We start from the raw sequence: 27,575 nt of genomic DNA on the forward strand, positions 1-27,575 counted from the left end.
ATTTAAGAAACAAATCCATTTTAATATTTACAAGTACGAGATGGAATTGCAGAAAAACAGTACATAAAACTTACAGAAAAATTTTCAGAAAAAAAAAAAGATGATTAGAAAATAAAAAGCTTGTTTTTTTTTTATAGTACAATTGACAACGTATCTGCCACCATTTGAATGGCTCTGAGTGGGTCGACAATATCTTTGAGCTTATCCTTTCTGAGAACCCAGTCTGGTGCAAATCTGAAAAACAAAAACATAACACGGGGAATGTCAATTACCGCTGCAAAAATATTCAAATATATGAATCTCTATCTCTCACACCCACACATACAAACAAAAACGCAAACTTACTTTGGCACCGGTCGGGATTTACGAGGCGTCGCTTGAACGAGGAAGCTCCCGTTGACGGACGCGTTCATCTTCTGTTTGGTGACCGTTCTTTCCGCGTCCATCTTGTGTTTGCGGGCAGTGAGGCGGTAAATACTGCGGATCCTCTCCACGGCCTTGGGAAGCTTCCTAACCTCCTAAAAACACCCAGACAGACACATTTATTTACATTACATTTACAAAAAGTACTTGTGAATGTCTTACTCGAAATTATCTATTTGGTTCTAGCATAGCGATAGGGATTTCTTTCGATCAGGTTGAAGTCTGCGATCAGAATCTAGGGTGTTTGGTAGGGTACGGACCAGAGCCCGGTGCCGGTCCTGCAGCAGGAGAGCCAGGAGGAAGCAGGCCTTGGTGAAGATGCTGCCGCCCTTTTCCGCCACCTTATCGCCCGCCTTCTCCCGGTACCTCTGCAACAGGTCCAGCAGCGTCTCCACAGAGTTCTCCACCGCGTACACTGCCTCGATGGTCTTATGGTACTGGAAGGAAGAAGGGAAAGAGAATAAACACAGGGTTAAAATCACTTACTCCTAAACTTGGACCAGGGGTGGGGATAAAAGTTGGCGCCAAAAGATTAAAATGCAGCATGGCAGAATAAAGAAAATATAACGCTGAAGCACAGTTTCAAGGAATAAGCATTGTCTCATCATGCCTCGGATGTCAATAAAGAAAATGGAAAGACATCAACCAAAACAACTAATCTAAAAGTAATATTACTTTACTTACTCCCTGTGAGCAATTCATTGAGTAATTCATAACACAAGCTCTCATATCGTTTTTCCATTACATCCCACTAAATTGGTGATTGCATCCTCTGTTACCTTAAAAAAAAATTTTTGGGATTCAGTGTGAATGATTGGGGAAAGCAAACAGCGCCATCATCCTTTCACTCGTAGTAGCGGGAATACTTCCTCCCCTTCCACTTCTCTGCCGTTTCTCATCCGAGCTTGCTCAGTGTGAGAGGACGAGGAGGAGGACGGATGCGGTTTCTGGACAATTCATTCTGATATTTATTTTTGGATTGTTGTTTTAATCACTGTTTTAATCACACAATACCACGGACGCCTTTTCCACCCCCTGTAGTAATAGCCTAATAATAGTCTCAAATGAGAGAACAACTGCTCAGTAGAGGCCCGCGCTGGTTTCTGATGGCTTTAAAACCTAATCTTAATTAAAGTCTCAGATACAAGAGCGAAGTTCGTATGTTTAATGCCAAGGGGTTCAGCTGAGGACGCGGCAGAGAAGGTCACCGCATTTCTTCTGCAGCCCCTCTGTCCGATCTTTCACTTCCTCGCACACTTTCACTTCCGCTGTATTAACTACCTAAAGTCCCAATTTCAGTTCTGCTAAACCCAGATTCACACTGAGGGCAGACGTCCTGTTATGATAGCGGTTCTCGGTTTAGTGGCGTGACCTTGTGGATCTTCCCGTTCTCTGAAATGCCGTCATCTGTTCCAAATTTGTCTCACAACATGACATAATCTACCACTGAATGGAGAAATATATGCAATATGAGAATATACAGGAAAATATTAAAAAATATGCAGTAAAAGAGAATGTAAACATAAGATGCAAAAATATGAGAACATTATTTGCATTAATCGCTCTACACAAGGCCATAGATGTGTATATGACATACATTTTAACAAAAAAAAAATGAATCTTGCAGAAGTTGACTTGAAAAATGAGCTGCAAAATGGATACAGCAGAAAGCAGCAGGGTGATAGTCCCAGCCATAATATAATGTGTGTTTTTTTCACTGGTATATTCTAAACTGCAGTCAAGTAAAATGAGTTTATTAAAATGGTTTTAATAGGTGAGAGCAATAAGGCTTACACCTGGATTCGCCTGGTTGGTCTGTTTCATTGGAGGAGCAGATGTTCCTGCAATCTGATTGGTCGAGGATGCATTCCTCCCATGCTGATAATTCCCATGCTTCATCAGACATGTGACTGGTTGCCATGACAACTGATTGGGCAACCGAGGACCTAACTACTCCTCTTCTCGCTCCCTGTTTTGTTTATTCCTATGTAGGTTCACTTGTGCGCAGAACCCTTTTCATATAGTACACGAGCATTAGTAACTGTGGTATAATAAACTTTATACACTAGAACACATAATGGCCACTCCTCATGCCAAGCTGCACCACCATCACACTCTAGTTCCAGTCACTATCTGTATAAAAAAAAATAGAATGCATCCTTCTATACAATTAAGTGCATAGCATAGGCCCTACACATCCAGATGAAAGGCCAGTCACGCTTCACAGCTGTTTAAAAAGTGTGTGACTACCTTTTTCCTTTTGAAAAGTGGACATTTTGTAATTTTTGTTAGCATTAAGTCAGCATTAAAGCTGTAATATGTGACTTTTTTCACATTAAAATGACAATAAATAAACAGAATATATTTTACATGATTGGTCTGTGTCTGCCTGTGGCGCTGTGTGTTCATGCCTAAATCCCCCCCGTTTGCCTGAAACTGGCTTTTCAGTGATGTTGGGGATGTTTTGGGGCTGTATACTGTTTGGTGTGAGTGTGGCCAGCAGTGAGCTGGAATGTGGCTATCAAGGTGAGGCTCGTGGCCACAGTGCAGGGAAGTCACAGCAACAACAACAAAGTAGGAAAGCAGTAAGAAAACAAACAACAGCGATGCTAAACGTGTCAAGATGAAAAATAAACTACACTTCCTGCCTCGAGGCGAGAAGTTGCATATTGTAGCCTTAATATCAATAAGGAACAGCCTCTTGCAAGATTTTCTGTTTCAAACCCTGAGCAGTGACTGCCAGCTCTTGGGGCCAGGTACCTTGGAGAGGTTGAGGAGGATCTGGATGGAGTAGGTGATGACGTCCATGCAGGGGACGCTCCTGTTGCAGCAGCGGATGAGGGTGAAGATGACCAGGGTCGCTCCGCTCTCTACCAGCCGCTCACAGCACTCTGGGGACAGCCTGGTGGCGATTTCTGTGCAGGCACACACACACAAACACAGTGTATAACAACACATACAGACAGTCTCCTGTCAATTTCTGGGACACTACGCATCTGGAAAGACTGAACACATTATACATCAAACACTGAAAGACGGGCATTTGCGGATGTTTTTTCATCTCGCGTTGTAGAGGCTCACACTTGGATTTCAGGTTAGAGGAGTTGGATTCTGGGATCAAACACTTCCCACATTCTCATATCATGCAATCCCTCCGGTCTTGTGAAAACACAAGGTCTTCCGCTATTACAACAACCACCAAAGCAAACATGCAAGTGGAGCATTTTTCTTTCCACACTTCCTGTATCTTTATATATTTTTGTAATTTTCGTGGCCACAACTTAACGAACGTGCGGGAACGACATCCTTATGTCGTGGGAACGAGATCATTATGTTCGGGACTGAGAAGCAGCCGCTGCAGCTCAAGTCAACGATATAGCGCACACAATTTTTAATTCAGTAATAATAATAGTAAACTTTATTTCTGATGGAAAATATGTGCAAAGACCATTTTACTAAACTGACGTCCTGTCTGGAACAACTTCAACTTCCTATTCATGAGTGCCACGAAAGCTCCGACAAGTTCATTCAGATTTTTATCCTAGCGTGAGTGAATCCGTTTACATAATGTCAACAAATCATACACTAATGTGGAGATAAGAAAAACGCACGTAATGATACAATGGCTGCTTTGTCACTGTTAGAGGATGTTGCCAATGCAACACTAAGCAGAGTGTGTCTGATTTTTCTGGCCCATGATGATGATTGCCGAGTTCTGCTGCACAGATGTTTTACAAAAGCAATAACACATCAACTAAATGAACATAAAAAACGAAATGCAAATAACATTTAATAAACAATGCAATTTGATAAAAATGTTGTACATCTGCAAAGTGTGCTTTAAGAATGATTTAAGAGTGATTTAATAGTGACTACTGATAATGATAACACCGGGCAGACATACTGTATCATGAACAAATACCAATATTATAGGCCCCAGGTATAAGTGCAAGCTTAGAGGCGATGTGCACTCTCACCATGAAGCTCAAATGGTCATGTGGTTAATGCACATGCCAGTGAAAACAAAAACCTTTTCCAGTAAAGCTACTCTGTAACGTCACATAAGAACACGATGCATTCTGGGAACCTTCTAGCCACAATGCACAAATTTTCATTTTGGCTCCGTGAGAGGTAAATACCAGCGATGCCTTACCCAGGTTTTTCAGGGCCTCCAGAATGTAGGAGAAGTGCTTGTATCGAAGGAGGTAGTCCAGGGCAGACGATGTCTTGTTGCACAGTTTGTCCTCCTCTCGGACGCCGGAGGAGGCTTTACGCAAGCGGTGCCTCACATTCTCCACCTTGGGGTTGTCATTCAGGCGGCGGGAGCGGTGTCCTCTCCACAGAGCCTGGAGAGAGAGAAAAGAGAAATGAAAACAAGACAAACACTATTAAAAGGTAAGCACAACACGTGGTTTGTTGAACTCATTCACTGATCATAGGTGCATAGGATTCCAGGAAGGCTTTGGCCTTTTTGTTTACCATTTCCTGTCCACAGAGAAGGGGGCATATGCTGGGACTGAAATGCATACTTAAACCTGCAATAAGCAATATCAGACCTTACAACCAATCCTGAAACTAATGTTTGCTAGGAGGTGATTTCATTGTGACGTAAAGAAATAAACCAATATCGACACACGCGAGCCAGCTGTGTTGCTGTTTTCACTTCTTTTCTAAAGCTTGTTGTCAAATTCCGCTCTGGAAGGAAGCTCCAGTAGCGTTCCGTTTTGGGTTTTTTTTAAACTAGCTTGGCTCATAATGGCGGAAAGGATGAAGCGAGTAAGTAAACTTGCTACCTATCTCTTCACTTGTCGTTGTGGGACATGTAACCTTCAGCAGGAGAAAGATCTCAAGTGAGACTGGTAAGTGGCGACGCTTCACCGCAGGTACGTTTAGCTTAGCTATTAGCCTTTATGCACGGTGCTTTGCAAGCGTTTGTCCTTAGTAGGCCACCGTAGTGCAATGGTTTTGCTGTGTGTTATTTACAGATGTGTTGCAGTTTCTGTAACCCTATAGTGGTCAGAAAATGTTGCTTATCGCAACTTTAAGTACGTCAGTTCAATTTATGGAACTGTGTAACTGGTATGAAGAGCAATTCACTCTATTATTACCAAGGCACTGGTTGTAATAAATTATAAAGTAATGTAAGTAATGGTATGATAACATCATACAATATTGGCCCTAAACAATGTTTCAAGATAATGGACATCATCATTAGGACATCATCATTCTGAAGATGTCCTAAGAGGGGCAGAGTCTGGCAGTGTCCCTCAACTCCCTGTCTAAATGCAGTGTTTCCCCTACATAGATGCAGTAGCCATGCTGCAATGCTGCACAAATGCTAAATCTCTGACAGTGCTTCTATGACATTTTTTAAACTTAAAAGGGAGGAGACACACATTCTGTCACTGAATTAGGAGTGATGATTCACCTCTTTTGAGACTCACTTTTCTGTCAAGATGCACAGACGCACAGACTGCCCAGCACCACAACATGAGCAGGTGCTTGTAAGCAATCACTTTCCTGTGTATTTCTTAGTCAAACTGGTAGTGTCAAACAATGTGGGGAGAGGGTGGAGGTCATCTAGCACACCCAGACCTAATCCCCCACTGACTTTCATACCTGAGCCTTGACAATTCCCCGTTGGACCCTCTTCTGGCGCCTGAGGAGCAGGAACCTCCTGGCGGCGTGCTGGATGACAGAGGCAGCCTTGTGGCGACGGGCTAGCCAGCGCCTGACTGCTCTCTGGGCTGTCACCACCTTCCTCCTCTCCTCCAGGTATCGCCTCCTCTGCTGCCTCGCTCGCACCCACCGCTAACCAAAGAAGGAAAGAGGAAACATGGGGATCATTTGTAGAACTGGTGTAGACCTGCTCTTCATTGAGAAATTCCTTTTGAAAAATGGTATTGAAAGCCGTTTGCCCTTGTACCTGTACGGTGATGACAGAATGGATCTGTCTCTTGGCGGACTGCAGAGCCCAGTGGGCTCTTAGAGCTCGCTGGATCCTCATGGCACTGAGATGGTGGAAAATCGCCGCACTGAAACGCAGCCTCCTCTCTACCCTGGCTGCCTCTACGACCTGGAAGATCATGGCATTTAAGATCAAACACTTCTGATCACAAAGTACAAACATGCACTCAGGACGAGGAAAAGGTAATTTCAAGATTAATAATGAATTTCTGTTAAGGTATGAATTTGAAATAGAATAAACTGATCCAATATAATCAGGTGAACTGTTTGCTACCTGAAAAAATGTGCCTTGGCCTACCACTAAACTACTGCCTTTATTACAAGTTGTTACCTGTCGTCTTGCGATCCAGCCTCGGCAGTGTGCCTGAAGAGTGATGGCAGCCCGTCTCATTCGGGTGTAGTTGTTCCTCTCCACCTTGCCAAGCTGCACTGCCCGGACTCTCCGCTGTAGCATCACAGCTGTCTCTCTCTGCCTCTGGAAGGCACGTCTCTGGACTGAACGTCGCCAGCATGACTGGATCAAAGTAGCAGCTTGATTTTGGCGACCAATGTCTCTCCTGACTCGCAGGCCTCTAAATGCAGCCTGAAGGACGATGGTGGATTGTTTCATTTTCAGGAACCTGTCTCTTTCTTGTCTCCGAAGAATACAGGCCCTGTAGAATCTCTGGATGCCAATTGCAGAGAGTCGCATGGCCTGGAATTTGACTTCCTCTCTGTGCTTTCTGAAGATGGCCTGAATAACAGTGGCAGCTTGATGCTGATGAGCAATCTCCTTTCTGGCCTGCTGGCCTCTGTATGCTGCCTGGAGGAGGATGGCAGCCTTGCGCATTTGCTGGTATTGCTGCCTTTGCTGTGTGGTTGCAACAGTGGCCCGATACCTTCGCTGAACAGTGAGGACAGAGGATTTCAAGGACAGATACTGCTTGTGCTCACAGTGGGCTCTGTAAGCTCTCTGGACAACACTGGCAGCTTGGTGCCTTTGTCTGATGCTCTGCCGTGATTTCATACCACGATATGCAGCCTGTAGTGTGATGACAGATTTTCTGACCATTTGGTAATTTTCCATCTCAAAGCTTCTCTGTCTCTGAGCTCTAAACCTCTGCTGTAAGACACAGGCTGCCCAGCGTCGTCTCCTGAAGACGGACTGCTGTTTATGTCTCTTGAAGTTGGTCTGAATGACAGTAGCTGCTCTGTGCTTCTTGGATATGCTGCTTCGTACACAATGACCTCTGAAAGCTGCTTGAAGAACAATGGCAACTTTTTTCATTTTCAGGAACCTGCCTCTTTCTTGTCTCCGAAGAATACAGGCCCTGTAGTATCTCTGGACGATAACTGCAGAGAGACGCATGGCCTGGAATTTGACTTCCTCTCTGTGCTTTCTGAAGATGGCCTGAATAACAGTGGCAGCTTGATGCTGACGAGCAATCTCCTTTCTGGCCTGCTGGCCTCTGTATGCTGCCTGGAGGACGATGGCAGCCCTGCGCATTTGTTGGTATTGTTGCCTTTGCTGTGTGGTTGCGACAGTGGCCCGATACCTTCGCTGAATGGTGAGGACAGAGGATTTGAAGGTGAGATAGTTCTTGCGCTCACAGTGGGTTCGGAAAGCTCTCTGGACAACACTGGCAGCTTGGTGCCTTTGTCTGATGCTCTGTCGTGATTTCATACCGCGATATGCAGCCTGTAGCGCGATGACAGCCTTTCTGACCTGTTGGTAATTTTGAATCTCAAGGTTTCGCCGTCTCTGAGCTCTAAACCTCTGTTGTAAGACACAGGCTGCCCAGCGTTGTCTCCTGAAGGCGGACTGCTGTTTACGCCTCTTGAAGTTGGTCTGAATGACAGTAGCTGCTCTGTGCATCTTGGCAATATCGCTTCGTACACAATGACCTCTGAAAGCTGCCTGAAGAACAATGGCAACATTTTTCATTTTCAGGAACCTGTCCCTGTCTTGTCTCTGAAGGACCCGGGCCCTGTAGTATCTCTGGATGCTAATTGCAGAGAGACGCATGGCCTGGAATTTGACTTCCTCTCTGTGCTTTCTGAAGATGGCCTGAATAACAGTGGCAGCTTGATGCTGACGAGCAATCTCCCTTCTGGCCTGCTGGCCTCTGTATGCTGCCTGAAGGAGGATGGCAGCCCTGCGCATTTGCTGGTATTGTTGCACTTGCTGCTTAGCTGCTGCAGTCGCTCGATACCGCCGCTGAACGGTGAGGACAGAGGATTTCAAGGACAGATACTGCTTGTGTTCACAGTGGGCTCTGTAAGCTCTCTGGACAACACTGGCAGCTTGGTGCCTTTGTCTGATGCTCTGCCGTGATTTCATACCACGATATGCAGCCTGTAGTGTGATGACAGATTTTCTGACCTGTTGGTAATTTTCCATCTCAAAGCATCTCTGTCTCTGAGCTCTAAACCTCTGCTGTAAGACACAGGCTGCCCAGCGTTGTCTCCTGAAGACGGACTGCTGCTTATGCCTCTTGAAGTTGACCTGAATGACAGTAGCTGCTCTGTGCTTCTTGGATATGCTGCTTCGTACACAGTGACCTCTGAAAGCTGCTTGAAGAACAATGGCAACTTTTTTCATTTTCAGGAACCTGTCCCTTTCTTGTCTCCGAAGAATACAGGCCCTGTAGTATCTCTGGATGATAACTGCAGAGAGACGCATGGCCTGGAATTTGACTTCCTCTCTGTGCTTTCTGAAGATGGCCTGAATAACAGTGGCAGCTTGATGCTGACGAGCAATCTCCCTTCTGGCCTGCTGGCCTCTGTATGCTGCCTGAAGGAGGATGGCAGCCCTGCGCATTTGCTGATATTGTTGCACTTGCTGCTTAGCTGCTGCAGTCGCTCGATACCGCCGCTGAACGGTGAGGACAGAGGATTTCAAGGACAGATACTGCTTGTGCTCACAGTGGGCTCTGTAAGCTCTCTGGATAACACTGGCAGCTTGGTGCCTTTTATTGATGCTCTGCCGTGATTTCATACCGCGATATGCAGCCTGTAGCGTGATGACAGATTTTCTGACCTTTTGGTAATTTTTAACCTCAAAGCTTCTCTGTCTCTGAGCTCTAAACCTCTGCTGTAAGACACACGCTGCCCAGCGTTGTCTCCTGAAGGCGGACTGCTGTTTACGCCTCTTGAAGTTGGTCTGAATGACAGTAGCTGCTCTGTGCATCTTGGCAATGTTGTTTCGTACACAGTGACCTCTGAAAGCTGCCTGAAGAACAACTGCAGAATGTTTCATTTTGAGGAACCTGTTTCTTTCTCGTCTCTGAAGAATACAGGCCCTGTAGTATCTCTGGATAGTAATAGCAGACAGTCGCATGGCCTGGAATTTGACTTCCTCTCTGTGCTTTCTGAAGATGGCCTGAATAACAGTGGCAGCTTGATGCTGACGAGCAATCTCCTTTCTGGCCTGCTGGCCTCTGTATGCTGCCTGAAGGAGGATGGCAGCCCTGCGCATTTGATGATATTGTTGCGCTTGCTGCTTAGCTGCTGCAGTCGCTCGATACCATCGTTGAATGGTAAGAACAGAGGATTTCAAGAAGAGATACTGCTTGTGTTCACAGTGGGCTCTGTAAGCTCTCTGGATAACACTGGCAGCTTGTTGCCTTTTTCTGATGCTTTGTCTGGATTTCATTCCACGGAATGCAGCTTGTAAGACAACAGCAGCATCTCTCTTGGCATTCAGAGCTTGCATCTCCTCTCTCATTTTTTTGTTGGCCCTGTAACGCGCTTGCAAAGTGTTGGCAGCCCAGCGGAGCCTCTTGTAGCGCGTCCTCTGCAGGTACTTTCGGACATGGGACTGAATGCTTATGGCTGCCATATGCTCAAGATGCAACTGCTTTCTGACCGCCAAGCCTCTGTAGGCTGCCTGCAGAGAAATGGCTGCCCTGCGCTTTAAGAGGTAGTCCAGCCGTTCTTTTCTTGCAAGGGTCACTGCTCTGTACCTCTGCTGACAGAGCAAAGCTGCAGCCTTGGTGGCCAGGAAGCGTTTTCTGTCCTGGAGAGTGAGAAATCTTCTCTGAATAACTGTAGCGGCTCTGTGCATCTCTGTGACCTTCAGCCTGGCTCTGTGACCACGATATGCCGCCTGGATGACTACAGCAGCAGACTTCATGATCCTGTACCTCTGCATCTCTTGATCACTTAGCCTTTTGGCCCTGTAGCGCTGCTGCACGATAATGGCAGCACACTTGGTGGCGAGATAAGCCATACGCACTTTGTGCATTCTGAACTGAGCTTGGATTACTGTGGCAGCGTTGTGCCTCTTCTTTAGGTCTTCTCTTACTCTGAATCCCCGGTAGGCAGCTTGTATCCTTATGGTGCCCCGCCTTAGCTGTTTGTACTCGCGTTGCTGTGTCTTGCCCTCCAGCAGAGCCCTGTACCTGCTTTGGATGATAATCGCTGCACTTTGGAGGAGTAAATATTGTTTTCTGCATAGAACCATCCTAATTGCAGACTGAATGACAGTCGCTGCCTGCTGCTTTTTCTTCAGCTCTTTCCTAACTCTCATGCCTCGGAACCCAGCTTGGAGTGTGACAGCAGCCGCCTTCGTCTGGATGTATTCTGTCCTCATCACCTTTCCAGCCATATGAGCTCTGAAGTGGCACTGTATCACTACAGCTGCCGCCTTTCTTGACCTATAGTTTGCTTGCTCTTTGTGCCGACGGTAGTGGGCCTGTATGAGCGTGGCGCATTGGTGTAGTTTCTCTATTCTCTTCCTGTCAGCTCTTCCTCTCCAGATAGCTTGTACAGTGAGTGCAGAACACCTGAGAGCATTGTATTCCATCTTTGTCTTTCGGGCCAATATCGTGGCTCTATACTTTTGCTGTATGACAGCTGTGGCTTTTTTCAAGATCAGGTAGCGCCTTTTGGCAGCAAACTTCCTGAAAACTGCCTGGATCACTGTTGCTGCCTTGTGCTGTTGTTTCAGTAACTCCCGAGCCACTTGTCCACGATACGCTGCCTGTATGGTAACAGCAGCACATCTCATCCTCACAAACTTTTGCCTCTCTGTGTCTCTTTTCACAGAGGCCCTGAACCAGCGTTGGATGATGACTGAGGCATGTCTCATCTTCGCCACTTGTTTTCTGACAGCATGCCCTCTGAAGACACTCTGGATGACGACAGCAGAGTGGTCCTGTAGCCTCAACATCTGGAAGCGCCGCCTCTGTGCATGACCTCTGTATTGAGCCTGAATGAGAACAGTACTTCGCGTGATTCTTCTGTATTGACGGAGGCACCTGTGCATTCGATACCAAGACTGAATCCTTACGGCAGCGGCGGTTCTCTGGGCCATCTTTTCCTTGTGCCATTTCTGAAACGCAGCTTGGATCACTTTGGCAGCACGATTCTCCCTCTCTGTTCTCTGGGCTTTCCACCTCCGGTACCCTCTCTGGATTTTCACCACCGCAGTTCTCAGGGAGAGATATCGTTCCCGTGCCGGTCTTGCCTGAGCCCACGCTCGTGAGTGTTTCTGAATCACTGTCACAGCCCAGTGGATTCTTCCATAGGCGGAGGCCGCCCTCCTCATTCGCCACTGTGCTTGGACAACAATGGCATGGTATCTGAGGCGTTGGTAAGCCCTCATGGCCGAATACATCCTCCACTGAGCCTGCATGGACAAGAAGAGAACAATCTGTGCATCAAAGAGCATGGACAATTACACAAGCCTGCTTCATTGCCCAGCGAATATCATTGCGGTAATAAGGCAGATATCATGATGTGGTCAAATAAAATGTAAAATTACAGATGTGATCTAGACTTTATGAAATTTCAGGACCAACAGCAATGTGTTTTTGGTCTAGCTTTGTTATAATGGGGATCATTGTGTCTGGAGGAAGAAAAGAAAATCTAATAAATTGAAAGAAAGACCATCCACATCTGAGACAGGAAAGGGAAATTATTTACTTTTTGTCCCTACTTTCTAACATTTGTTATTACATACATTTTTCATATGAATTCCTTTTCATTCTGGGTGGGTGAGGGTCGGGGACTACTCGAAAAGCCCAAATGTTTTATTTGGTTCCTCCTGCCTGTTCTTTAAAGTCTTGTTTACCCATCATTCTCTTTCAGCCTCATGTAAAAATAACTCAGCTAGACTTACCTGGATGGCAGTTGCCGCGTTATGTCGCAGAACCCGCAGTTGAGCCTCTCTCTTTAGCCTCAGTGCATTGCGGGCTGCATAACCCCTCCAGACTGACTGGAGGATAACGGCCGCGTGATTCTGCCTCTTAGCCCTGCGCCTCTGGAGGAAAGTCCTCACAACCGCCTGGATTTTCGCTGCAGCCAGGTTTCTTTCCTGTGTATAAGAAAAATCAGGAAACAAGATAAAGTGACTATTGCCAAAGGAACATCTAAAAATGTTTTTCTACATTTTCTTCTATGTTAGACACTTGTCAAATCACGGGGGACAAGTTTGTACATTTGTCCTTAAGCTACCTGCACATGTACGTATTATTAGCGGCCAGCTGTACTGTTTGACTGGAGTAAGGAATGCCAAGGTATCATTTAATTTAGCTGAAATGCCAATCTAAGGAAAAGTGACAAAATATCAATGTATTCCCCAAAAACATAAACAAGTTCATTTTTCAGTTTTCTGTAATATATTTTCAAATCAAAATAACAGAAGGGGGAAAGGGGGAGGCAGAAGGTCTGAAGTGAGATTTATTCATCTTTCATTCTTACATGGGTGACTTTTTGTTTATTTTAGTAATTCAAAGAAAGAACTACATTCAACATAAGCCTGGTACTCCCCACACATACATGAAGGCTATATCACACATACATACAAAAAAACAATAAAGGATAGCACAATACAGCTTATTAAAGCTTATTTGTATTATCGCCTTTAATGGGAGAGTGACGGGTAAAGACGGTGCATTAAGACAACCGGAAGTCTTAAAGTCTTAAAAAAGTGACACTGGCTAGTTTTCATTTTAACAGGGATATGATCAGGGCAACACAAAAAAAATATAATACAAAATAATGCAGGGAAAGTAAGAGAATGGAAACACTGACAGATTAGATACTGCCCAATAAATAGCAGACATGATTTGTAGAATTTTTTCTCAAATTGCTGTAAACTGTGATGAATTTTGATAGCACCCAGGTAGAGGACTGAGGTGTCTCACCCATGACTGACCTGGATTTGCCCCTTGATTCCCATTGAGCCGAAAAACAAGTAAGCCAAAAACAAAAAGGTAAATAAATAAAAAATGAATAAATCTTTTTGATGCTTTACCAAAGCTAGAACTAACCTGATACAGTTGCAGATCTTTCTTCAGCCTGTACTTCCTCCAGGCGCCCTGTATGACCCGCGCTGCTCTGGTCTCGTTGCGCAAGTCCAGGAGACGAGCACAGAGGAAGGACAGGTAGGACATCACCACCTGGAAATAAAACAGGAAGTGGTTCAATGCACGGCTGTAGTACTTGGGTCCCGTCTCGAGACTTGTCTCTCCTATCTAAAGGATTTTAAAGATAGGTTTTTCTCCACCTGGGCCAGCTTTATTTTCTCCAAGCACTACAAATAATTTAAGGTATGTAATCGTCCTCAAACTTCTATGTGTTGATTACTCAAAACCCTGACTAGTTAAACATTAAATCTATCTATCTATATCACGTACATACACAGAAGCACTGCTTATACAACAATGGGATTTAATAACAGAAACGGGAGAGCATGTATATGTAATCACTGTATTGAAGCAGTCTAGGCATATTAAAAGATTAAGAACTCAGAAGTAAGTTCTCAGAGTGACCTCACATGAATTTGATTTGTATATAAAAAGAGGAGTGTTGGAGTTATGTTAAAATTCACAGGTGTGGTTAAATTTTCACTGTAATAAAGCTTTTGCTTCCTTTTATCAAGTAGACACTTCTCAATAAACAGACATGATTTGTACAGATTGATGAATTCTGATAACACCCAAGTATGATGTGATGCGTCTCACCCTTGAATGACTGGCATGAGTTTGCCTCTTGAAAAACATACATCATCCAGTCAGGACAGCATATTATCTAACTACAACAAGTTAATTGAACTTCAAAGTCGATAAACTCTTCCCACTTCAACTACTTTAGGTACAGAGTGTTCAGGGAGACAATCTCTCAGAAAAATGATCCAGAGAGACGAAACAAGGGTCTGTTAATTGTGCCTTGAAGCAAAACTTCTTCTTCCTCCTCTTCTACAGTTCAATCAATGTTTGTGAACAGGAACAACAGTCTCTTAATGTTGGAAAACAAGACGATCCACGGTACTACTGTCAACTACTCAATGCTGAATACCAAGACAGATTCTACTAGATTTGCTGTATTCTGGTCTCACCTTTTCATTGGGGATAGTGTTGGACATGTCGGCTGGGTTGATCATGGCAGGGACTCCGCCCAGGAAAGCCACGGCAGTGTTGACCAGTCTGAAGTTGTGCTTCTCATTTTCCAGGAGCTCTTTAAATTCCACGGAGGGAGATTCTGGGCCTGCTCGCAAAGCAAAACGAACCACACACACTTAAAAACTTTCTGCCTTCCTGGTTTGTTAATGTTGGTTTTTCAGCCCAGAAAAGTTCTAAAAAGGGGTGAACAGTCTGCTTTCCACTATAGCTGAAAACTGCCACCTAATGCTGTCTGGGATACGCATCTCTAAATCACATGATATTCCAAAAATGCCATGACCTATGAGGAACCCTGACGTATGAACATCCGCTTGAAGATTTTGAGAATGCATCGAATACCGTTTCGGGCTGTCGGCGAGGAGTCGAAGGAGTCGTCGGAGTCGCTGGCTGAGCAGTGGAGCTCCAGCCGGCCCCTGGGGGAGCACTCGACGGTCTGGGTGGTGCAGTGGCTGACGGCGTGCTCCGGCAGGTGGCTGGGATGGTAGTGGCGGATCAGGTGGCAGAGGACGCGGCCGTCCGAGAACGACACGGTGAAGTTCTCCGCCTGCACAGACAGACGACGGGGGGGGGGACGCAGGTTATGTTTCAGTGTTTAGAAGAGCGAAGAAGGTTATACTGCGTTCATGTTAGAGTTGTCACGGTGGTGCCATTTTGACACGATGTTGTTTCCCTCCCCAACACCGGCAATACCGGTTATACTGCTTGTCTCCACTAGAGGGTCTAAGCGCTATCAAAGTCAGTGTCACTACAATGAAAGTGACACTTAAAATTCCTCTCCAAACTCAAATTAACTGCATTTGTAAACGGTAAGACTTTTTAATCAGCGATTTATAACACTGCTCAACACTAAGGGAGTTAATGTGAGTGCAGTGCAGATTCTGGCATATTGCCCTTCTTTAGGCTACCATTGGATTGTACTGGACACATTGCTGTCACTAGGTAAGGACAAATAATTCATCCTATTCATCCTAATCTGTATTCCCGGTGTGGACTCCAAGACTGCATACCACCGGTAACACCATCCACAGCGACAACCCTAGTTCACGTCAAACGAGGTACTGATGGAAAAAACATTCAGGTCAGCCTCCTAGTGGTAATAACATTTAAGACATGTAGGACATTTTTGCAAGCGCCATTTACAAAAAAAAGCATGCAGTTTGCTGCAGATTATTTATCGTTGATTTTAAAGTAACTTGTTAGCGAGTTTTTGTAACAGGCTTTTTCCAATAGGGATGTGGGCTTTCCAACAAATTCTGCTTCTTAAAATAAGACATGAATGCAGCATTAGGGGGTTTTCAACTGCAAAGCAAACTAAGACGGAACAGACTGAATAAGACATAAGGAGATAAAGCCTAGTGAAATACCTGATCTGCACAGGCAAGCAAAAAGTTACTTCAAACCAAAGAATTGAAGTCTTATTTGAAACGAACTCGGGGTGTTTTAAAAGGAAAAGAGAAAGAGAACACAGACTGTATCAGACAGATTTTTTTTGGGGAAGGCTTAATTAAGAGGGAACAACAAAGGCTCCAACACAATGGCTTTAAATAATACATCAAAAGACTAAGTAGGCGTACAAAGTACCAGTGCATCCAGCCTAACAAGACAACAAGCAAACATGACCTACATTACTATGGATTCAATTTCAAAAAGTATTTTCTTTGGCCTATGAGATGAATAAAAGAGGGATCCTTTTTGTTTTGTTTTTAAACTCACCCTGAGGTTATAGAAGTCGCAGACAGCGTTGACCCAGTCCATCAGCAGGGTGATCTTGGCGCTGCTGTGTTGGTATGGGACCCTGGCCTTGGCGGGGCCCTGCTGAAGGCCCTGATCGGCCCTCAGTGATGCCAGCCTCCGCTTGGTCCTCAAGGTCCTCTTCAGGAAGCCTATCTCCTCCCTGAGCTGTTCCTCATCCAAAATCACCTCCACCTAGTCAAGAGATAAAAAGAAATACATTATACACCGGTCTGTATATGTGTTATGAAGTGATTGCTGCTGTGCAAGCGCTGAAGGAATATGAATTTTGTTGGAAAAAGAAACGCTCGTGCAGAATCTGATACACACCTGGAAAGCGAAGATGATTTTCCACAGGAGGCTCAATGTCTTCTCTCTGTGTCCGTCCACAATGTCTCTGGAATCGATGACAGAGCCTGGAAAAGAAGCCACATCGTTTAAATATCTTTTAACCTTGTTGGGTGGCAGATATTTGTGTGTTGTTTTTTTTTTATTCATGTCTGTCCATGACTAGTTTTGATTGCAGTACACGTTTTGGCACCAAAACAGCCCTTAAACCCTTTTATGATAACATCACCAATTCAGAAACATAAAGGCAGGCAAAATTATAGGGTTGGCTTTATTCATTTCTTCTAGCAGTGGTGGCACCCATTAGATTCTGAACTCTTTAACTCCTACTCAGCCCCTCTGACACATGCCCAATTATACAGAAGTGCACAGGCACACACAGTCATACACACTCTCACATACACACACTTCCTGCATAGTGTTTTGCAGGGTGAACCAATTCCTAATTCAATTTTGTTACGTTTTTCTTTTTTGTCTTGTGCGGCAAACAACAGCTGTGCGTGATCAAACAAAAAAAAATGTGCGTAATGAAATAGCAGCTGTTCATGCTGAAGTGAAAGATGCAGCCAATGAGCAGTGTCCAGCAATGTGCCACACTGGTAGAAAATACATGACCCATCATGAAAATACAAAGAATATGTGAAAGGAGAATCACACAGGCACCGAAAAGCCGAATCTCATTTTTGCTGAGTGCAGAAATTCGCCACTGCTTTGTTGTTTGCTCAGGAGGAAAAGTCCCAGTTACTTACCATGTTCATCCTTGAGGTCAACCCCTTTGGTTTTGAGCACGTGCAGAGCGATGTCGACATTGTGGACCTTCTGCAGCCGGCTGATGGCGGGCAGACGCAGCTTCCGGGACAAGCTCCAGTCCTGGATGAAGAGCTCCATCACACGCCTGGAAATAAAGCAAAAATGAAATACTTTTAAAGTGATAATCTGTGAGAATCATGGGGGGGTTTTTTTGTCTCCATCTTTGGTGCCAAGCGCTCATTGCTGTGGTGTTTCTGCACTGCACTTCCCAGAGATCACCTGTCAATCAAACAGTGTGTCCAGTACGTCTTTTTCCTTGGATTTTCTGTTATTGTTCGGTTATCGCTGCTCATGCCAACGACCCAGTTCTATATATTCAAACAAACCGGAAACGTTAAAACGATCAGGAGTCACATTAACATTGGTTACATCTCACTCACACTAGGCGAATTCCGCATTTCAAGTCAACCGCCAAGTTCTTCACGGCGAAGTTGAACTCGTCCAGGGGCGTCTGAGCGTGGGAGACGGGCAGCCCCAGGTAGCCGAGGTGTCGGGGGAGGATCCCCTCTCCGCTCAGGAAGTCCCTGGAGAAGGCCAGGAGCAGGTCTTTACTGGTCTGAAACAAGAAAGATACAGCACGCTAGTGATTAGTGAAACACAAAAGCTACTAATGGCAGAAAAATTAGGAGTGTTGTGTCCAAAACAGTGAAATCCTGGCAGACAATTTTAGGTGAAATGGAACTTTTCAGATGAGAAACGGCTACAAAAAGGAGCTTTACAGATCAGTATCGAAAATGAAATGAGTATAATGTCATTTTCCAAGTTTCTGATTTAACTCTTTGGGTATGGCTGTATCTTAGAACAGTGATTTTCAACCTTTTTCATATCAAGGACCCCTCATTTACTACACATTAGAGCCACGGACCCCCATTTGATGCGATTTAGTCTCTTGGACCCAAATCTGAGAATATTGTTATTGTCAGATTTTGTCCAGAATTCCATGACTATCTGTATTGTAGGCAGAGAGATAACACTGAAACTATGATCAAAAGAGTCATTCTTCTTTTATAGATCATCAATAAAGGGAAAGAAACAAGTCTTGGTCTACCTTGAACTCTGCGTCCATGCAGAACAGACAGGGGTCGTGCTCAATCAGCCGGGACTCTTTGGCCTTGTCCAGGAAGCACACCAGCAGGAGCAGCTTCTTCAGAGTGAAGCGAGACAGCGCCTCCTCGTGGCCTGATCGTGAAAAGATACATGAGCGTCAGCAGGATTCCCCACCTGGAGCTCTGCAAAATTGCCTGACTTTTTTCACGAACGTCCGAGATTGGATCACAGCATTTCCATGACTGAAAATGTATGTGTTGTAGTTGGCTTTCAGCTGAGAACATTTCTAAAGGGATAAATGAATGTAAAAAAAAAACACATCTGGTGTATGTTTTATGAAAGTAAATTGTGTCAAAAAAAAAAAAAGCTGAGAAATGCATTCCGATGAAGACTTAAGCTATCAATTTAACTTTCCCTGTGTGGAATATGAACTCATTCCCGGACCAATCAGATTCCTGTGTTGAGGAATGAAAAACAGATCATCTTTTCAATGTCAGAGACAAGCTATATTTTGGACCAATAGGGATCTATCATACTTCCAGCTTTAATATCATTCCCATGAAAACTAATATGAAAAAGGAGAAAGTAGCCTGTGTCTACGTCAACCAACTAAACTTTGGATAGCTAAGCAACATCCCAAAGTTAACCATAACCCTAACACTTACCCTAACTTTAACATCATTCAAACTCTAATCTTCCAATAGAAGACCACCATAACTATTCCTGAGGTAGTTTGCATGGTTAAAATTATATGTTTAAAAGATATTTTTTACTATCTTGTGCGGTCCAAATTAGGGCTGAACAATTAATCGAAATTTTATCGAAATCGCAATATGGTCTACTGCAATTTTCAAATTGCAGGAGGCGCAATATTTGTTAAAGGCGAAATGTGTCAAAATACCATTTTAAATGAAATATTGTCGTGCTGCAGAGATGTTCTGGCCTATACATCATATTCTACAGACTTAAGAAAACATCTTTGTTTAGTACAGATCCCCACAAAAAAAATCACACCATAATCATTTAAATACGTTTTTCAATGAAAATGAGAATAATGATGTAAAAATTATCATTCCCTTTAATATCGCAAATGATATCGCAATTGCAATATCAGTCAAAATAATCGCAATTAGATATTTTTTCAAAATCGTTCAGCCCTAGTCCAAATGTACAGAACACCAGAAAACCTGGAAAGGTTTGACCATTATGTGGACCCCATAACCCCAAGCTTGTTTTCCTTTTTCTTTGAAGGACAATAACACTACCTTCTCCACTTCAGATTAAACAGTACAATGACGGGTGCTTTCACTTTACCGTCTTTGTAAAGGTGAGGCACTCTGGCGTGTCTGAACTCCGCGGCGATGTCTGGGTTCCACAGCAGTCGCTGGAGGATGAACATGGCCAGGCCCAGGGCGTCGCCGTTGCTCTCCAGCGAGATCAACTCCCCGTAGATCGTCTGAGGGATGAGCGAGGTTCGATGAGCGTCGCGTGAACGACGGAGACAAAGAAGATACACATCATTTCGAAAGACCAAACCTACCTCGAGTCCGATCCGCAACCACAGGGGATTGTAGGAGAGAAGCCAGTTGAGGACTTTTTTGCGTTCACCTTTGAAACAAGAGACAAAAGAACGTTACTTTGAGGCTGGAGAGAGACTTCAGAACATCAAAACGCCACACTGCCTCTTCATCGATGTTTCATAAGCTAGGACTTTTACCGATGTCCTTCCAAAGATGGCGGTCTTTTCGGACCAGCAGCCTCCTGGCCTCCACCTCCAGCTCCAGCCTCTGGATGGCCTTGACCATGGCCTCGGAGGTGAACAGCTGGCAGGCGGAGCGGCGGAGGCGGTTCAGCTTCCGTCGGGCCGTGTAGGTGCTGAAGGACATCTGCTCTTTGGTGGGAGCTTTGGGCACGCTGAACTTGTCGTCGCTGCCCATGGCGAGGGACACGGCGTTCACTACATGAGCAACGAAAAAAGGGGCAAAGGGAAAGTTTGAGCTGTGCGAGACTTATGAAGGCTTATTAGAGCTGAAATAATTACTTAGATATAGAGTTGTTCTGCAATGTAGTCATCCTAGGGCTGGGCGATAATTTAATATTATCGTTTATCATCTTTCAGTGGAATCATATCGTGATGACATGAAGATATTTTAATATCGTGACACACATTTCTGCCATCTACATTGATGATGACAAGCAAATTTTACTTAAAAAACTCTGATAAAATGAGGTATGGTAGGAATATTGTTTGAATATTTCTGTTTTGTTTGACATCACACCTAACATTACCATTCGGTTCAATGAGATGAACATTAATTTGATTATTTAACGTGATTTTGCATGCATGAACCATATCGTGATATATATTGATATCGAGAAAAATCCTTATGATTATCATGATATTGATTTCAACCATGTGTCTGACATTGTATATTGTTTAGACTTGGGCTGTAAAAAGAGTAACTCGGCAAACTTTCTTTGCAAGATTGGTTCAAATGTTCTTCATATAGCTGTGAGATGGTGATGATTTCCATATTACTTGAAACTGTAGAGACTAGGGCTTCATGCCACCTATAAATGAAGCACATTTCCCCACAGAGCTTGAGTACCACAGAGCAAAGTCCGACCTGCACCACATACCCCACGCAGATTAATTGAGTTGACATGATGTCAGCTTTTATAGCTAAAGACATATTGACTTTGACACAACTTGGACTGGGAGAACATTTTGAAGTCTAATGAATATTACATTAGCTATATCTCCATCCAACTGTCAAGTGAATTTTACAAAGTTTTGAAAAAAAAAAAAAAAAAAACATAAAATGTGAGTTAGGTGTTTCCATCAGCTGGGTTTAAGCGAATAAATGGGCTTCCTGAATGTCAAAAAAACATCTGTGAGAAAAATGGAAAGCGTCTTTCAAGAATTGATTAATATTGCACAAGTTCTTTAGTGTAAGCCAATGTTTGTCATATTTCATATTGCTGTCTGAAGACAAACAAAAAAATTAATCAACTAATGTCCATACTATTATGACAGGCGCTTTATACAGCAACAGTGCATATTACATTTCTAATAGACCATGGCGGAGATAATGCAGACAATTTTTCATAATGTCCAAAGCCACTTTTGAACTGTTGTGCGATATCTTTCCATAGCTATTAATCAGATAATTCCTTGTGTTATCGTGTGGAAGACCTTTTTTGCAATATTGAGGAAATTGCCGATATGTCAATTTCCAAAATATAGCTGGATGGAAACCCAGCTACTGTCAGTGAGTGTAAGATTGACTGATAAACAATAGGGGATGTCTAAACAGAACTCAACATATAAAATTCATACAAATACATTTTTCACCCTTAGCTAGAATTACACTGTGTGTAAAACTAAATCAAACTGCATTCAATACTGCATGCACACCACAAGCAGGAATCTCTGTTGGAAATGAGTTAGTTTTTTATCCAGGTTGTCTGGCATCATAATTCCGACACATGACATGAGTTTAAGAGGATTAGTTGGCTGGATGGACTGGTGGATGTTTGGACGGACGCTACCTTTGGTGACTTCGGTGTCGACTTTAAAGTCATCTGGGGTGAGGACGTAGTTGATCCACCATGTGAATCCCCTCTCCTGCTTCTCAATCCACCTCTCATCGTAAAACATGTTCTTGGCCGCAAATGGCATCGGATGTCTCGGTATGGCTGCAGGAAAAAAACAGAAAACAAAAAAAATGACACGTGCTGATACGCAGAAAAATACTTGTTGACACACCAGAATAGGATCAATATTTTACATCAATTACCAGTTTGAGCAGGCTTAATGAAAGTCAGCTTCGACTGTGCCACTGCGACAACTTTTGCCGTCTTCATGGGTGGCACACCAGATGACTTCAGAGACTGAGCACCTATGAGGAGAATCCAGATGTTGGCAAGCATTGTGACAAACAAATTGATGTGACATTCAAAATAATTAATATTCCTATTATAGGGCAATGGTTCTCAACGTGGGGTCCGGGGACCACCAGGGGTCCTTGAGGGGGTTCTGGGGGTCCCCAGCAAATTGATGAATTGTTAAGCTTCACCATTATTTAATTTACAAGAAGTTAACACAATTAGAGAATGTAGGAGAATGACTGTTTTGATCATAGTTTCACTGTTATCTCTCTACCTACAATACAGATAGTCGTGGAATTCTGGACAAAATCATATCTGACAATAAAAATATTCTCAGATTTGGGTCTGAGACAAAAATCTCATATCATCAAATGGGGGTCTGTGGCTCTAATGTGGACTAAATTAGGGGTCCTTGATATGAAAAAGGTTGAGAATCACTGTTATAGGGAACGGCTGGGATTTTCACGTCTTGATGACATTTCTGGCTTTAATGAGAATGACTCATGCTCTCAAATACTGACTGTATGGGCCTATACTGCAAGAATAACATGAATGAATTGTTAAATTGAGGTGTTTTATTCCCATTTAGGTTCTCAGACAGGTATACATCACATCGTACCTCGCGAGGTGGGTTTGGAGTTCTGCTGCTTGGCTTGGGCAAGAACTGCAGTCCTTGTAGTCTTTACAGATGATGCTGAGCGCACCGAGCCTGAAAAACACAGAGCGCTCAACTAAATACAGGGGGTCCAGAAACAAAAATGTATTTCAAACATCAAGGGTCCTCTCTAATAAAATTCCAAGACTTTGAGAACATCCACGACACGTAGCACAATTTCCATTACCAATATATGTCTTGAGGTGCTGATTTGAATGTCTGACTCCAGGATCTGTCTGATGACCAGTTAGGACTTGCGTAATGAGAAAACTGTATTAGTATTTAGGGGTATGTTCCTTCAAAAAGGTAATTACTGTAGATCTACCAGCAGCTAAGCTTGAAAATGAGCCAGGCCAAACAGACAGACTACTAACTTATTTCTATAACATTTCCAAAACCTTTTTGGATAGGTGGCATTTTCCACAATTTCTCCAGGTCCACCATTTTAAAATTCCATGATTTTTCCTGGTTTTCTATGACTTGTAACATGCTGCAAAGCCAAGGGCTGTTGTGCTGCTGGTAACAAACAAAAAGCATCGCATTACTGCTATTGGATGAAAATCTGTTACATCCAAACTTCTGATAAATTTAGATTTAAAAACATTGTCAGATTTATGCCACTGCCTTTTTAAATTATATAGTTTAAGAAAAAAAAAAACAGATAAACAAGCCAAACATTGATTTAGGTTTTCAAACTAACAGCTATATCTTCTCACCTCCTAACCGGAATCATCAACTTGAATAGAATGATAATAAACCCTTTAGTATAGCCAAGTGAATGTTTAGGGATGCACTCTGATACATGCATTATTCAACAATCAATTCTTTGATTAGTCAGCTTTTTAACTTTAATCAGTGTGCTGTGAATCATAGGCATTATGAAGCATGGATGCACATGGAAGCACAGATTTCATTTTCCTCATTTAGATTTAATGCAATACACCTGGTTCTGTTAATCAACCTTAATCAACTGTGGAACACTTAAAGGGCTCATTTCTTTCAAAAAAAAGATCTTTAACAATCCAGCTGAAACGGGAAATAAAATTCCAAATTTGAAGATCAATTATGAGGCTCTCAATCAAATAATGGATTATTCAGACACATCCCTACATCCAACACCAAATTTACTTCACGTTTGCTCACCTGTGGATCTGGGCTGTTGCCTCTGTGATACACATCTCTTCTCTTGCGCTGGTCTTACGGGCTCCCTCCTCACGGCTGCCACTCTGCTCCTTTTGACCTGCTCCGCTTTCCCAGCGGCCTTCTCGTCGCTCCTCAGGTACTCCTCGCTCTTCCTCTTCTTGCTCCTCGCCGTCACGTCGAACTCCGTCTTGACGTGGACGGGGAACGACAAGTCCTCCCGGTTCGACGGGAGTTCGCGGCGAAGAGGAGAGGACGGCCCCAAAGAAGGCGGAGGAGAGGTGAGGGCGAACGTGAAGGGAGCGGGGACTGAGGGCGGGGGGGAGGGGACTGGGAAGGTGAAGGGAGCGGGAACCGTGGACGGAGGTGAAGCGATCGGGAAGGTGACGGGCGTAGGAGTCGGGCTGAAGGAGGCCGACTCCCGGGCTTGCCGTCTGTCGTTACACGGGGAGCTGGTTGCCCGAGAGTTTGGCCATCCCTCGGCTCTCGTGTCCGGGTCTATAACGGGGAGACATGGGGTGCCTGGGCTGGACTCACACTGACTGCTGCTGTCAGACAGTTCGAGTGTTTTCTCCAAGAGCCTGCGCCTCGACTTCTTTATTTTCCTCCCGCCCGAGTTGTTCGCCTCGGGGGGTGCCGCCGCCGCCGGTGCTTTGCTCTTGGTCACTGTGGCCGAGGTAAAAGAAGCCTTCTTGACTCTTGGGGCGGCGTTATCGACCTCTACGTCTGGAGCAGCTACCTGGCTCGCGATGGGGTTTTTGCTGACAAAGAAAGTAAGTCTTGGCTCGTTGGACTCCGACTGTTCCGGGCTGTCAGGAATCGCTTTGAGGGCGGTTTGATCAGGCCCGCGGCCGCGATTCCCACTCTTAGATTCCAATGAATCTGAAAAGTCGTAACTAGAGCAAGTGTCCGGAGGGCTGGCGTTTACATGGGTCAGATCGGAGTCGATGAGGGCCAGTGCGTCTTTCACAGACAGAACTGGAGTTCCGGGTGACACTCGGTCACTTTCATCATCCGCAAACTGGACAGCGGCAGGAGGCGGGCTTTCGACGGACTGAATGCGAGGCATGAGGCTTTTAAACTTTTCTGGCGTCCCTACAGGGGACAGGGTCCTGTTCAGAACTCTGGAGAGCTCCCTGTTTTCAGCTTTGCCTGCCAAGCGATCCGGGCTAGCGGACGGGTCCATCATCTGGACGGCTGGGACAAGAAGGACAACGGGAGAGTTCCTCTGAACTTGGAGGATATTCTCAACGCGGGCCTGATCTGACAAGGCCAGAGACCTTTGCCTCTGAGTGGGTTTAAAGGCCTTCTGCTCCTCTGATTGCTCATGGGGCCCATCTTCTACGGGACTGCGCTTTGAGAGGGACCTCTCTCTGACCGCCACGCCCTCGTTAAGCGAGGCAAGCGGGCTTCTGGGCTTTTCCCGTTTGTATTGCGGGTTACGGGACACTTGGAAGGTTTTGTTGGCTGCGATCTTCAAGGAGGGTTCTGATTTCTTGCCCCTGGGTGCGGCAGATCTTTCACCCTCCCTCTTCTTTTTGATTGTGTCCCACAAGCTTTTCTGAAACACAGAGAATCAAGTATGAGGAGCGAGTTTTGACATCAATGTACTAGGTGAAGCTGCTGCCCTGATGATGAACAACCATGGCTATATGTGAATATGATGAGTATGGTGTGATGGCACTCACTATTTCTATGACTTGCCATAGGTTTATATGACTACAAAGCAGGAAAACTAAGCCTGGATCTCGAGTGATTGATAGTAACATTTGCATAATAGCTGTTAAAAGCCTCTGTAGGAGCTAAATAAAGACATTTACCTTTTTCTTTTTTGGTGCTTCTGCTCTCCCAAGCAGAACAGCCTGGTGCTTGAGGACTCCATTGGCATTGAAGATGATGAGCTCTCGGACCCCACCTTCTTCGGCTGGGGTCCAGGTTACTGTCAGACTGAATGAGCCCTCAGGCTGCAGACACAAAGCACAGGGAGGGCAATGAGGACAACACCAAAAGCATCAAGGGCTTATGATAACAGTGTTGAAGATACATCACCATTAAAAATGAAATCCTAAAGGAAAAGAAGAAAGGAGGGAAACCACTTCAATGTGCTACACCGACAAATTATCCCCTGATTCTAACCCACTATGGATTTTGTGAGCCTAGAATTATAAGGTTCTATCTGCCTTCAGGATAGTTCTGACATTGAGCTTCAAAGTTTTCAGCATCCATTGACTTAAATGGAGATGGGACCTTTTGTTTTACAAATTAGACATAAAAGTCATTCCTATCAATCAGCCCAGTTAATAGGCATTAATAAAATAGCTTATGTGACTAACTCAGTTTTGACAAAAGAAGTCAGATACAACTTTATAATTCCAAGGTTACAAACTGTATTAAGTTAGTCTAAATCTGTAGGTTAACAAACTTCCTGGATGTGACAATAGCTTGGTTTACAGGGCCCATGAGACAAGGTTTGTCTATACTAGACCTGCCTCAGCCTGCTACTAGTCAACTATGGCAATGTGTGTATGTGTCAATTCAGTGGTGAAAGTTTATTTATCCCGCCTAAGACATGTTCATTTAACTAACGTTACTTCTGTAATATCTGTTCTGAGAAGCACATGAATCGTGTCCCCTGATGCAGAGGAAAATGGCTAATACTAGCAAGAAAAGGATCACGTGAAACGTTAGCTCGCTCGGAAGACCCAAACTCGTTCGCGTTTGACAGACTGCCTTTATCTTTTTTTTTTCTTCCCCCAACTTACCTGAATTATGAACCTGCTCTGGTCCACAGAAAAGCCTTTAGATGATGAGATCTTGTCCACTGTAACCTCCGCAACTGCATCCTCGGTGGGATTCTCAATGCGCAAAATAGCCGACTTGGAGGTGCCCACTTTTACGGATCCAAATGTTATAAACGGAGCCTTGGAAAACTGGATCAAACTCAAAACAGGAACATCGTTTTCCTTGTTGTCGTCGTCTTTTTTTATTGGACTGAAGTCCAGGAATGCCCTCCGCGTAGAAGTCACTGTTTCAGCCATTTTAAATGAGTAAAAAACAGTAAATAGCTACATGTTAAGTAGCTTGGTAAATGCGCTGCCTAGCAATCCATAGGGTTTGCGACTAATGATAACTGGCTTTGCCCTGCGTACTTGCTAACGTTAAACACGTTTCACTCA

The 27,575-nt window shown here is 44.3% G+C and overlaps 1 protein-coding gene across 1 annotated transcript; it reads right to left on the reverse strand.

Annotated features, from left to right (window-relative positions):
• Positions 1 to 57: 57 nt before the first annotated feature.
• aspm (assembly factor for spindle microtubules) lies at positions 58 to 27,460 on the reverse strand. Its single transcript, XM_071531955.1, has 27 exons — positions 27,162 to 27,460; positions 26,220 to 26,363; positions 24,403 to 25,960; positions 23,224 to 23,313; positions 22,514 to 22,615; positions 22,266 to 22,412; positions 20,431 to 20,670; positions 20,254 to 20,321; positions 20,028 to 20,169; positions 18,715 to 18,845; positions 18,047 to 18,222; positions 17,606 to 17,751; positions 16,839 to 16,924; positions 16,491 to 16,703; positions 15,117 to 15,321; positions 14,714 to 14,862; positions 13,647 to 13,775; positions 12,494 to 12,688; positions 9,370 to 12,001; positions 6,722 to 8,493; positions 6,350 to 6,499; positions 6,043 to 6,234; positions 4,577 to 4,769; positions 3,184 to 3,338; positions 684 to 860; positions 346 to 518; positions 58 to 234 (listed from the first exon to the last, which is right to left on the reverse strand). The coding sequence occupies exons 1-27, from the start codon at positions 27,435 to 27,437 to the stop codon at positions 132 to 134; spliced, it is 9,744 nt and encodes a 3,247-aa protein (XP_071388056.1). The 5' UTR covers positions 27,438 to 27,460; the 3' UTR covers positions 58 to 131.
• Between the last annotated feature and the right edge of the window lie 115 nt (positions 27,461 to 27,575).

The sequence above is a fragment of the Centroberyx affinis genome, unplaced genomic scaffold, assembly GCF_046629955.1.
Source record: "Centroberyx affinis isolate AG114_WGS23_722 - 3 ecotype Tasmania unplaced genomic scaffold, CSIRO-AGI_Caff_v1 ptg002150l_1, whole genome shotgun sequence".
Taxonomy (NCBI): domain Eukaryota; kingdom Metazoa; phylum Chordata; class Actinopteri; order Beryciformes; family Berycidae; genus Centroberyx; species Centroberyx affinis.